Source organism: Rhinolophus ferrumequinum, chromosome 14, assembly GCF_004115265.2.
Source record: "Rhinolophus ferrumequinum isolate MPI-CBG mRhiFer1 chromosome 14, mRhiFer1_v1.p, whole genome shotgun sequence".
NCBI classification, from domain to species: Eukaryota; Metazoa; Chordata; class Mammalia; order Chiroptera; family Rhinolophidae; genus Rhinolophus; species Rhinolophus ferrumequinum.
Window position 1 is genome coordinate 39,896,309 of NC_046297.1, and position 12,772 is coordinate 39,909,080.

General features: G+C 43.0%; 1 protein-coding gene across 5 annotated transcripts in view; it reads left to right on the forward strand.

Annotated features, from left to right (window-relative positions):
* MATN2 (matrilin 2) overlaps positions 1-12,772 on the forward strand; it is a 154,349-nt gene that overhangs the window by 82,867 nt on the left and 58,710 nt on the right. For 4 of the 5 annotated variants that reach the window (XM_033126158.1, XM_033126157.1, XM_033126160.1 and 1 more), the window contains one exon: positions 12,642-12,764. The exons of the other annotated variant lie outside the window; for it this stretch is intronic. In XM_033126158.1, the coding sequence (XP_032982049.1) occupies positions 12,642-12,764 (123 nt within the window). The remainder of the gene's footprint in view (positions 1-12,641; positions 12,765-12,772) is intronic. 5 annotated transcript variants of the gene reach the window in all.

Genomic DNA, 12,772 nt, shown 5'->3' on the forward strand with positions numbered 1-12,772 from the left:
GGTGACTCAGGCAGTTGGAGCTCCAAAGGCTGCCGGTTCGATTCCCACATGGGCCAGTGGGCTCTCAACCACAAGGAACCACAAGGTTGCCGGTTCAACTCCTCGAGTCCCACAAGGGATGGTGGGCTCTGTCCCCTGCAACTAAGATTGAACATGGCACCTTGAGCTGAGCTGCTGCTGAGCTCCCGGATGGCTCAATTGGTTGGAGCGCATCCTCTCAACCACAAGGTTGCCGGTTCGACTCCCACAAGGGATGGTGGGCTGTGCCCCCTGCAACTAGCAACGGCAACTGGACGTGGAGCTGAGCTGTGCCCTCCACAACTAAGACTGAAAGGACAACAACTTGAAGCTGAATGGCACCCTCCACAACTAAGATTGAAAGGACAACAACTTGACTTGGAAAAAAGTCCTGGAAGTACACACTGTTCCCCAATAAAGTCCTGTTCCCCTTCCCCAATAAAGTCTTTTAAAAAAAAAAAAATCTCTCAAAAAAAAGTGTTATCTACCACTCCTCTCCCCCATTAATTTTCTCTTCAGGGGAAGCATAAATATATCTTTAGACGACCTGATTTTGGGTCTCTTCACTGCCAAGATAACCCTCTTCTAAACACGAGTTGGTCAGTGTCTCAAAATGTGCTCTGCCATTCAAAGATTAGGTCAAGCACATTAAATAATCTTACCTTCAAAGTTATGTCCATATGAGCAATTTGGAGTATGCAAGAGGCCAACACTAGATTCTTTTGTCCTCCAAAACGTCTTTCCCATCCAATACCATTATATGAGATGGATGCAAAAGCATTAGGATACTGCCTAGTTTGTAGTGCTCAGAAGTTTATGTCCTTCCCTTTTCACATTAAAAAAAAAAAAAATGGAGAAAAAATCCTCGTGAAGTGTGCCTGTCTTCACACCTCTATTTCCCCCATCATTCTCTGCTTGAATTACCACCAACAAGAGAGAACTTTATCTTGCTTCCTTTTCTTTCTTTATTTTTTGAAATAAGGAATTTCCCCTTCCTTTCCCTCTCTCTGGAATATTTAATGTATCTGGAAGAAAAATGAAAATGCAACATTTAGAAAATGTGTAAAATATGTAAACTCACTTGGCAAAATATGTAAACTTTCTTGTCCAGCTTTCTCATTTTTTTCTGTCTCAAGGACCATCCCAAATACATTTTACAGCTTTCTTCAGATCTGTTCCTGACATTATTTTTTTCAAGCTACATAAGTGATTTAATAGCTTTTATATTAGAGTTTAATTAAGGGACATCATCCAGAAAACCAGTCACATTATTAAAGAGAGAAAACTATAAACAACATTCCTCATGAATTTAGATGCAAAACTTCTTTTAAATTTAGCAGACAGAACCCATATGCATAATATAATCAAGACCAAATGGAGTTTATCCCAAGAATGCAAGGTTGGTTTAATGTTAAAAAAAAATCAATCAACATAATTCACCATATTAACAGACTAAAAATGAAAAACATATAATCATTTCAATACATGTAAAAAAAGTATTGGACAATACTCAAAATTCATTCACGTTAAAAATTCTCAACAAACTACAAATGAAAGGGAAATTGCTCAACTGAATAAAAGGCGTCTATGAAAAAACCTACAGTTAACATCATACTCAAGAGTGAAAGAGTAAATGCTTTCCTCCCAACATAAGGAACAAGACAAAACTTCTATTCAACATTGTACTGGAGGCTCCAACTGATATAATAATGAAATAAAAAGATTCCATTTATATAAAATTTTAGAAAATGGAAACTAGTCTATGTGACAGCAGATTAGTAATTGCCTGGGGTCAGGGTGAAAGCAGAGGCAGGAGGAGAGATTACAAAGAGGCACAAGGAAACTTTGGGGGTTTGGAGGTGATGGATATGTTCATTAACTTGACTGTGGTGATGTGTTGATATGTCAGATTTATCAAATTGTATACTTTAAATATGTGCAGTTTATTGTGTGTCATTTATAACTCAATAAAACTAATAGATTATATATAATATATATTCAGAACAAGGTGTTTTGGGAAGATAAGTAGTGCTGAGACAAAAGCCTACAAGGGGTCAGAGAAAGAGCGATGGAAAAATCAGGGAAGACGTTATAAAGGGAGGGGTTTTTCTAGCAAGTCAAAGAAGAGAAGAAGAGAAATGGGGGATGCTAACTAGATCAGACTGCCTGTCTGGAATAGTTTGCTTGGGGCATTAGTGGGGGTTGAGGGAAGGAGTGTAAGCTGAAACAAATTGGAGTGATCTGATTCTGAAACTGAGTTCCAGTAGTGATCTTTGGTGAGTTGAAGTGATGAACACAGCATGTCAAGGATAAAAACCACATTTTAGTAAACTGAGTCCTGCAGTAATATATATGGAGGATTAGAAGTAGGTAGAGAGTGGGGGCAGAAATACCATCTATCCATTCATTCAGTACTTATTTATTTATTTTTTTAAAGCAGTTCTGCTGGTTGAGGAACATGCTTTTTTTTTTTTTTAATATTTTATTGGGGAAGGGGAACAGGACTTTATTGGGGAACAGTACTTCCAGGACTTTTTTCCAAGTCAAGTTTTTGACCTCTTGATCTTAGTTGTGGAGGGTGCCATTCAGCTTCAAGTTGTCTTTTCAGTCTTAGTTGTGGAGGGCACAGCTCAGCTCCAGGTCCAGTTGCCGTTGCTAGTTGCAGGGGGTACAGCCCACCATCCCTTGAGGGACTCGAGGAATTGAACCAGCAATCTTGTGGTTGAGAGCCCACTGGTCCATGTGGGAATCGAACCAGCAGCCTTTGGAGTTAGGAGCATGCAGCTCCAACCGCCTGAGCCACTGGGCCGCCCGAGGAACATGTTTCTATTTTTTTATTTTTTAAAGATTTTATTGGAGAAGGGGAACAGTGTGCACTTCCAGGACTTTCTCCAAGTCAAGTTGTTGTCCTTTTAATCCCAGCTGTGGAGGGCGCAGCTCAACTCCGGGTCCAGCTGCCGCTAGCTGCAGGGGGCACAGCCCACCATCCCTTACGGGAGTCAAACCGGCAACCTCGTGGCTGAGAGGACGCACTCCAACAAGCTGAGCCATCGGGGAGCTCAGCAGCAGTTCAGCTCAAGGTGCCGTGTTCAATCTTAGTTGCAGCGGGCAGAGCCCACCATCCCTTGCAGGAGTCAAGGAGTCAAGGAGTCCAACTGGCAACCCTGTGGTTGAGAGCCCACTGGCCCATGTGGGAATCAAACCGGCAGCCTTCAGCGCTAGGAGCAGGAGCTCCAACCGCCTGTGCCACCGAGCCGGCCCCCATTCAGGGCCGGCCCCCATCCAGTACTTACTGATTCCCTTCTGTGGGGACAGAGCCCCAGAGAGCAGTTTCCAGGCTCTCGGCCTCACGTGGAGGGGTGCTGGCTCGGGTAGTAGATGGCCATCAGCTGTGGCTGGTTGGCCGTCAGCTGTAACAATTGAGCCACTGGCCACTAATATAACTGCCGCGGCTGCGTTGGGGAGTCGAAGGGAAGTTGAGGAGAGAGTCGGTTGGTTGGCAGAAAGCAGACAGCAGGTCGCACGTCGTGTGCATCCAGCCTCCAGTGAGACTGTAGTGGTATGACTCCCCTACCTATGGCTCCGTGGGTGTTCCTTTTTGGCCTCACCATATCCTGCGTTCTTATGTGGGGAGCGGGAGCAGAGACCCCGCAGGCCGTTCCGCACACACGACACCTTCTATGTGAAGATAGTATTTCTCTTACATGTTTGAAACCTTTGGAACACTCAGATCTTGGCTTCCCTTGTGCTCCTCACAAGGAGCAGAATAGGAAAGATGCAATCAATTTATAATTCTAATCAGTTCGGTCAATTTAGTGCTTGTGTTTCTTATACCCACAGAATTAATTAGGAGACACAGCAGTAATCCCTGCCCAGGGAGGAGTTTATGACATAAGATGGGGTTTGGGAGTGGAGGATGGTAGTAGAATTTAGACTGACAGATAGCTTCCGAGAGGAAACCTGGGTTTGTGGGAAAACTAGTGAGTGCAGGAAAAAGCCCACACAAGTGGTTGGGTGCAGCTGGAGATGGAAGGTTAGATAGCAAGGAAAATGCCTGGCTGGGATGTACTTGGTGGTTGTTATTGACCTGCAAATGGATGAAATCTTGGAAGAAGAAAGGGAGTGTGGGAAAAGAAGGTCAGTGTCTGAACTTTGGGGCAGCCTACAGTCAGAGAGTGGAGCAAGCAGGCTGTGCACATAGCTTCAGAGCAAAGGGCTAAGACTGCCCTGAGCAGAAACAGAGACCTGCTGAATGGAGTAAGTTCCGTCATGGGGCTTTCTTGTAACCCTGGCTCCTGGGCTCAGAAACTTGGAAATCATTATGTGTAGTGTGCTCACCTTCTGGCTGTGCCAGGGATCAGGGATTTAAAAAAAAAAAAAAAAAGTAATCTGAGTGAGTAGAGCCCCATGGGAGAACTGAGCTGACTAAATGTGAGTGGAGAATTGCCAGTTGTGAAAGAATTATTACACGGCAGGGGAAAATGAGTTTGAACCTTATACAGCTTCTTCTCTCCTTTCTTATTTTCATAAGCACCCCAGAGTGGGGTCCACCAGATAGCCCCTTCAGCTTCGCGGAGGGGGAAGGGAACCCTTGTTAGAAATACAAAAACTGAGGGTTGCTAGATGGGCGGGAGGGGTGGGGGGTGGGGGGGAGGGTGAGGGGATTGGAGGGCAGTCGGTGACCACAGGATGGCCACGGGGTTTGAAAATTAATCTGGGGAACGTAATTTGGTGGTTACCAGAGCGTAAGGGGGTTGGGGGATGGGGGATGAGGGTGAGGGGGATCAAATGTATGGTGATGGAAGGGGAGCTGACTCTGGGTGGTGAACACACAGTGTGACTTATGGATGATGTGATACAGAATTGCACACCTGAAATCTATGTAATTCTACTAACAATTGTCACCCCAATAAATTAAAAATAAATTTAAAAAAAAAAAAAAGAAAAAGAAATACAAATTCCCAGGCCCTACCCTAGACTTGTGGAATCAGGGACTTGGGGTGGGGCTTAGGAATGTGTGTTTTAACAAGCCCTCCGAGGGATTGTAATGTGAGCTCAAGTTTGAAAACCACTGACCTAGATGTTGTAAACTAGATCTCTCCTGGGAGATTCCACTTGGTAGGGTTTTTTATATTAAGTACGTGATGATGTGAACAGCCCTTTGGAAATTGCTAAGTGCTCTACAAGAGTAGGACATTATTCTATTCGGTCACGTTTATTATTTTTATCAACCTACAACTCGGTCAGATTTAGTTACGTTTTAAGGCTTTATTTTGGGGTCACCCTCTTTCTTTTCCTTTCTCAAAAGAATATTAAAATCTTGTTAGTGATCAGGAGAATTGATTGAAAAAGAATGGTAACAGTTTGGGGTAAGAAGGATGCAGGCACAGCTGGAGTTTGCCTGAAAGGACAGGTTTGTTTTTCTTGGTGACAGTGGGTTTGTTTGTTTCCTCCAGCGTGGAAGCACAAGGCCGATGACTCACATTTACTGTTGAAAGTCTTTAAATCCAACTGCAGCTGTCAAAATAAGATTAGTGCTTTCAGACATGATGAAAGAAGGAGAACAGTCCCCAAAATGTGGGCTTGGGTTTTGCTTGAGTTTGTGGAGCCCTAACTCTGACTGAGCTTTCCAGTTGGAGTAGGTGGAAATCCCATTGTTTCCCACTTGAGTGAAATAACAGCCTTAATAGTACATTTCTCTTCTCTCTTGCTGTGATAGATAATTTCTGATTTTTACATCTCAGGCTAAATAACAGCAGGAGCAGTAAAAAAGTGGAGCATGTCTTCAAAGGTGTTCATTTTGTTCTAACTCCAAAGGAGAGATTAACTGTCATTGGTGTCAACAGCATGCAATGTGGCTTCTATAAAATTCTGAAAAGTCAGTAAAAACCTTTTGATTTCACCCAGGATGATGTCAGCCACAGCAGTCACAGTCTTTGTCCCGTGCTCCTTGTCCAATGTAACCAGATAAAAGTTTTCCAAGTTCTCTGGGCTGAGGCGCTACACCAGGGTTTCGAGATCACAAATGAAGGCATTTAAATCTAGAGTACGTAGGAGAGCCTTGGGGAAACACGAAGACTGATTTGAGCACAACTTTGGGGCTCGTAGGTATCTGTGGGGACAGAGCCAGGAGTGCAGTTTCCAGGCTCTCGGCCTCACATGGAAAGGTGCTGGCTCAGGTAGTAACTGGCCATCAACTGTGATTGGATGGCCATCAGCTGTGGCTAGCTGGCCGTCAGCTGTAACCAGTGAGCCATTGGCCACTAATATAACTGCTGTGGCTACTCTAGCAGCGAATGGTGGCTGGCAGATGGGGATTGTGGATTGCGAATTAGAGAGGCAAATTACAATTAGCACGGCAGATTGCAGTTAGCAAGTGAGGTTCGTTGGCAGAGAAGCAGATGACAGGTTTCAGATCGTGTGGCTCCTGCTTCCTGTGTCTCCAACCCAGCCGCCAGTGAGACTATAGTGGTAGGACTCCCCTATCTCTGGCTCCGTGGGTATTCCTTTTTGGCCTCACCATATCCTGCGTTTTTATGTGGGGAGCAGGGTCAGAGACCCCACATGACACCCTGCATGACAATCCCTCCTAAAATTCTCCAGGAACTAAGGCAAACAAACAAATTTTGTTGACTGTCAGCTATGTGCTAAGGATTGTCTTCTGGCAAGACATTTGCTTGAGTTTGGTGAGATTTTGTTATAAAATTCAAAATTGCCTACTTTGCTGTATCATCAATTCAGCATAGAACTCATAAACCAAAACTTAGCCAAAGATATGTGACATTTAAAGTCTGAATCTAATGTCCATGTGTGGAGCTTTCATAGGAATCCAATAAAGTTCACTAACTAGAATTATGATGTAGGCAAAATTTGGTTGGGGTCCACCTCTTCTCCATGCTTAACTAGGCACACACTACCAAAACCTTTCTTTTACCCTAGGCTAAGAGAAAAGGAGGCTAATGTTTGTTGAGTACCTATCAATCTGTCAGGTGCTTTTCTCATCTATATTATCTCATTTGGCCCTGCAATAACGTTTTCTCACTGCTTAATTATTTAACTTCTATGAAAACTGAATCTCCTAGAAATCACTTGTGTGAAATCACACGAGTCACCCAGCTGCAGCCAGGTCTGGCTCCAGAGGCAATATTCTTTCACTCTATCTGATTGTCTCGCTCCCACCCTGTCTAAACTAGCATAACTGTCCTTTATCACCTCCAAGTTTCAAGTCCCTTGATCCCTACTTTTTCATATTACCTCCCTCAGGTCCTTGTATAAAATAATCTTTTTAGTAAGACTGCCTTCTAACCACAGTATTGAAAATAGAAGTTCCCTTCCCCATACACTCTCAACTCCTTTTTCCTGCTTAATTTTGTTCCATAGCACTTATAACATCTGATATAACATGTGGTTTTACCTGTTTATTTTGTTTATGTCTGGCCCCTGTCAGTGGTGTGCTGGTAGATGTTTGATAACCAGATCTCTAGGGGAAAAAACTGATTTGTAATGTTCACCAATTCCTGTGGTGTAAATACAGCCACCATGGCCGATTTCAAGCTACCCATTTGGCCTTGCTGAATGCGGAGTTGGGAGGTGGTGTGCACAGACTGTTGTGAGTCAGTAGGAGCTGGCTCCCACGCACTGCTGGCTCCCCACTCGAATGAGCTCCATGGGGACAGCGATCGATCGATTGATTTTTTTTTAATCTATTTTATTTACTGTTGTTTTTCCAGCACTTTGAACAATTTGACAAATTAATTCAGTCTGTCATTCAAATATATTTTTAAAAAATTGTCCACATGCCAGACACCATGTTAGTTACTTGAGCTTAAAAGGCTAAACAAAACAAGCACTGCCCTCGTATGGCAGGGGAAAGAGATATTAAATAAATGATTGCAAATTAAGTATTAAATTATAGTTGTGGTAAGGGACACTATGGGGGAGTGGTCAGGTAAAAGCCCACTGAGTACTCCAGGCTGGTGGCTTTCAAGTCAAATCAACAAATGTCCACTAAGAGCCTGCCGTATGAAATGCATGATATCATACAGGCATCTTGAGGAACATCAAGACTTATTTGGTTCCTCTCAGAGCTTACAGCCTAGGTAAGACTAGTGCGAGAGGAACACCTGACAACTCTGTATTTGCGTAACATAGACGTGGGTTCATCTGTCCATTCACAAGTATTTAATGAGCACCTGCAATGTGCCAGGCACTGTGCTGGGTACTGGGGATGCAGCAGACAGCAAGGCAAGCAGTTCCTTAACTGTCATCATAATTCTTCTGGTGTCTGCACGTGGGGGCTGTGTCCCAGATATCACTGTGCTCTGGGCCTTCTTCTGGTATGGGAATACCTCTTGCTGGGGATGAGAAGGAGGAGGAGTTTTGTTCTCATCTCACTCATCTTCCCATGACCCGATTTCTGATGGAAGAGAGTATTTTTAGGACTCTAGGAACATCCCTGTTGGGAGACAGGGGGTATGGCTTTTGCCACTGTTCATTCAGAAAGTGAATACTTATGGAACACCAACTAAATGTGCTCAGACACAGCGCTAGGCTCTGGGGAATCTAGACTGAGGCAGACCAGCTCATATGTCAGTGGAGCAGGGGGACATATGATCAGGTCTCTCCAATACCAGGGCATAAATGCATATGGAGTGGAGCCATGTGTATGGTGCTAGGAAGTCAGAGGGAGGAGCCTGTAAACCCAGCCAACTTGGAGAAGCTTTCCTGGAGGTGACATTTGACTGAAGTCATGAGCCATTAGTGGGGGTCACCAGGAAAATAAGGCTTGAGAGGGTAATGGGAACTCTGAATCTCGTGCTTCTCCCATCCCCCGTGGTTTTATCACCCTTCGGGCTATGAGAAAAAGAAGTGCTGTTTTTCAAAAGCATAAGGAATCATCCAAAAACATCTGTATTTGTTTCAAATGGAAGTGACCACTGCCAAAAAACAACAGTTGTTTTGTCAGAACCTAGTCTGTATTTATTCCTTTGTCTTTGTTTAATTAAATTTATCCCTCAATGGTTTCCTTCAGGACAGTACAGATCATTAGTGTCCATAAATCCCCAACGTTCTAAAAACAGTATGAAAGGAAAACGTGAATGAAGCCAACTGGCAAGCTTGCTGTATGTGGGACCATTCTTCTGGAATGCGAGCCGTAATCCTTCTGTTCTTACCACAATTCGCACCCTCATATAGTATCTGAGAAGGGACAAAGGACAGCTAGAATTCTGAGATATGTTTAAAGGAGGAAACTGAGTCTGGCGGTCTCAGTTAATGCTAAAAGGGGGAGCTGACCCCTGGATCTGGGCACCTTTCCCTCAGAGGATCTTGAGGACTTTTTAATCCAGTAGGTTCACCAACTCTCAACCTGGCTGCACACTGGAATTATCTGGGAGCTGTCAGTATCCCAACCCTAGTCATTCTGATTTAGGGAGAAGGGTGGAGGCTGAGCATCAGGATTTTCAAAAGGTTCCCAGATGGTTCTACTGAGCAGCTGAAAATGGCACTGCTGCTTCTGTAGCTGGGACCTTGCAGTTATTCCCAGACTGTCCTATGGGTGTTCAGCCCTGTGCTGAAAGGAATAAGCATTCATTGTCTCACTCTGCCTACCCTATGAGGAAGTCTTTTGGAAGAAAAGATCATTGCTTCAAGCTCCTGGTTCATTGCTTTTGAAATGCTAATTTTAAAGGGGTTCTTTTGTATGGCATTGATTTTTTTCATTGTTATGAAAGTTCCTGTTATAAAATCTTATTAGAAAATTTGAAAACAGAGTTATAAATAAGAGAATAAAAGTTACCTATGCTCCCACCACTCCTTCCTAACCACTGTTAGGCAGGGTTCCTGGTGGACACAGAGAAGGGACAAAGCAGCAGCTGGAGCAGAGTGGGGAGGATGCAGGGGGAGAATCTCCTGTCCCCCACCTCCAGAGATGGACTTGGGGTCTGAGGGGTAGGTTGTTTCAGTGTGCTAGAGTATCATTTTTTGGCCATAAAGCTTTTGTAAGGGATGCTCCCATCCCAATTCAGGAGCTGAGTTTGGCATGAGAGACACAATAACGACGTCACTGCATAAAGGCCTATGTGATCAACATTGTGATACTTGCCAAGAGGGAGAAGTGCAGGGCTGCACTGATGGGTGAGTCCAAGAACTCTGAAGAACATTTGAAGGTCCTCATTTCAAGAGGTTAATTTTCCCATCAATATGTAAGCAAACCAAAGAGCGACTTCAGCCTGGAATTCAGAAAACTACAGCTATTCCCAAACAAAGCAGCCATCTTCATGTATGTGCTAGAAGTCCTTTAAGTTTCCATCAGCTCTGAGACAAACTGATACTTCAAGATGTATCCTTCTAAAGCACCACTCACATGAAGTCATCTGTCTCCCTTTTAAAGGATTTTACTTTGAGTGGTCCCCACTGCCAGCTGAATGGACTTGAGAGTACTCAGCCTGCTGTCAGGCCCTCTGCCATCTGGTGTCAATTGTCCTTCCAATCCTCCCTCTTGCTACTTCCCTTGGACTTCTCAGAGTGAATTCAACGACCAGGCCTCTCCTGCTTTCCTCCATTTCTGCACTTTTACTCACACTGTTCCCTCAACACAGAGTGCCATTTCCCTCCCTCCATTCTCTCACACTTACCTGCTGGCTGTTTCTGATCCACTCTTGACTGGTGGTAATCTGTCCCTTTTCTGAACTCCTTGTATTGTCAGCATCTCTCTTATGGAGTTCTGGCATGTTCTATCATGTATTTTACTATTTATTTAAGGTGCATCTGATAGCCACTCTGGCCTTTCCACTCCTCAAATGGGGCTAGCTTGTTCTATCTCAATTTGCATTTGCTGTTCTTTCAGTCAGGAACATTTCTAGAGCTTCAAGTTACTAATCCTTAGAAAACAAGCTGTGTGACCCCAGGAATGCCTTTGTTTAGTTCATCACTATCTCCCTAGTGTGTGGGACAAAGTAAGTGCTTCATTAATCGAATAAATGAAGAGTATCCTACGATTCTGACTTTTCTTAGATCTCTGGCCTAGGCTTGTAACTAACTGTAGGTTTTGTCATTCTTTAATTATTTGCTATAAGTTTTGCATGAGCTGAATGAATTTTTTTCTGGTTATTAGTGTTTTCCTTATATCTAAATCCATTGGAAATCTCAATGGGAAATCTAAGAAACAAATATTCTGGTAATAGATAAAGGAATTTGCACCTATAATTTTTTTCATCTACCTTATTGATTTGGGAATGAAAATACTTCTTTTAGCATTTCAAAACCAGAATCCTTATTTGTGGGATCTTAGACTTTTTTAATGTTATGATGTAGATTTTATTTTTAAAAATTATTTAATGAATTTAATAGAAGTGATGAATAAATCAGCTTTTATATTTTTATCAATTTGATATTTTATATTTACCTAAAAGCATAATAAACTATAAAATTCAAAGACCTAGGAGACTACATTAAAGTGTAGCTATTAGATTCGGGGATTAATCAAGCTTTCTAGTTAATTGACTTTTTACCATAGCTGTCATATTAACCCGATAAAACTTCTTTTTAATATATTCCTAATATATCCTTTTAATGCTCTCTGATTTTTCTCCAACTTTAATGGTAAAGTTATTGGAATAGCTAGTTATGAAACCAAGCCATTCTCCTTGCTGAGAAGTAATGTCATCATGTCAGCCAGTTTCTGCAAAGGAGAGACCAAATCGGTGATTGAAAATGCCTTTAACCTTTTCATCCTCTGATATATTCTTAGTTCCATTGCGGTGAATGCATTTCTGTGAGTGCATTCTTACATTGCATTTGAATAAATAGCGAGGGCTCAGTGCTTTGTGGACATATAAAAAATGTTTGACCCGACTGCTAATAGCCATACATCCATTTCTCCCTAGTACTCTTTGTTACCTCTACCTGACCTCCTCTGGCGTCCCATTTTCCCATTTGTGACTGGGATGAATAAATAGAGTGCAAAGAGAATTTTCAAAGATCCCTGTGATAGATGCATGGAATGAGGAAAAGCACGTTCCAAGTGGCTGATGCAGACTTGGGAATTGGGGGCTGTCCTTAGACCTGCCATGTTTTTGGTAGAGTAGCAGGTCTTCCCACTGTGCCCTCTCTCAGCTTCCCCATCTGCAAAATGTCAAAGACAGTGCCAGATTACCTCAGTATAAAGTGCTGAGACCGACTGCAAAGCATTTCGGTTGTCAGAGAGTAGGAATGGTACTTGATGCAGATAAGTGCAAATGCCTGCTCTTGATAGCTAACAGTTTGCTCAAAGTGTTTCCAAAGCACTTTCAATGACATGGGAAAATACAAACGGATGTGAATTTAAAATTAATGCATTTAATAGAAGTGAATAATTGTAACTTTGAAAAAATGTTTTTATAAATACACATAGAAACTCACCAAAATGTTAACAGCGGTTGCCTCTGGGTGGTAAGATTGCAGGTGGGGGGCTTACAGGTGAATTTTCTTTTATCGATTTTTCTATGTTTTCTGAAATTTCCACTATGATCGTATATCATTGCTTACAATGTTTTCAAAAGTTATTTTAGCAAGTGCTGTAGCGTTGCTTGTGCTGAGGGTCACCTCCTTCAGAGCTGTGTTCTAATGGCGTGACTTGGCCCCAGTCCAGGATCTGTGTGCGGCGGAGGACCACGGCTGTGAGCAGCTCTGTGTGAATATTCTGGGCTCCTTCGTCTGCCAGTGCTACAGTGGCTATACCCTGGCGGAGGACGGGAGAAGGTGTGTGGGTGAGTAT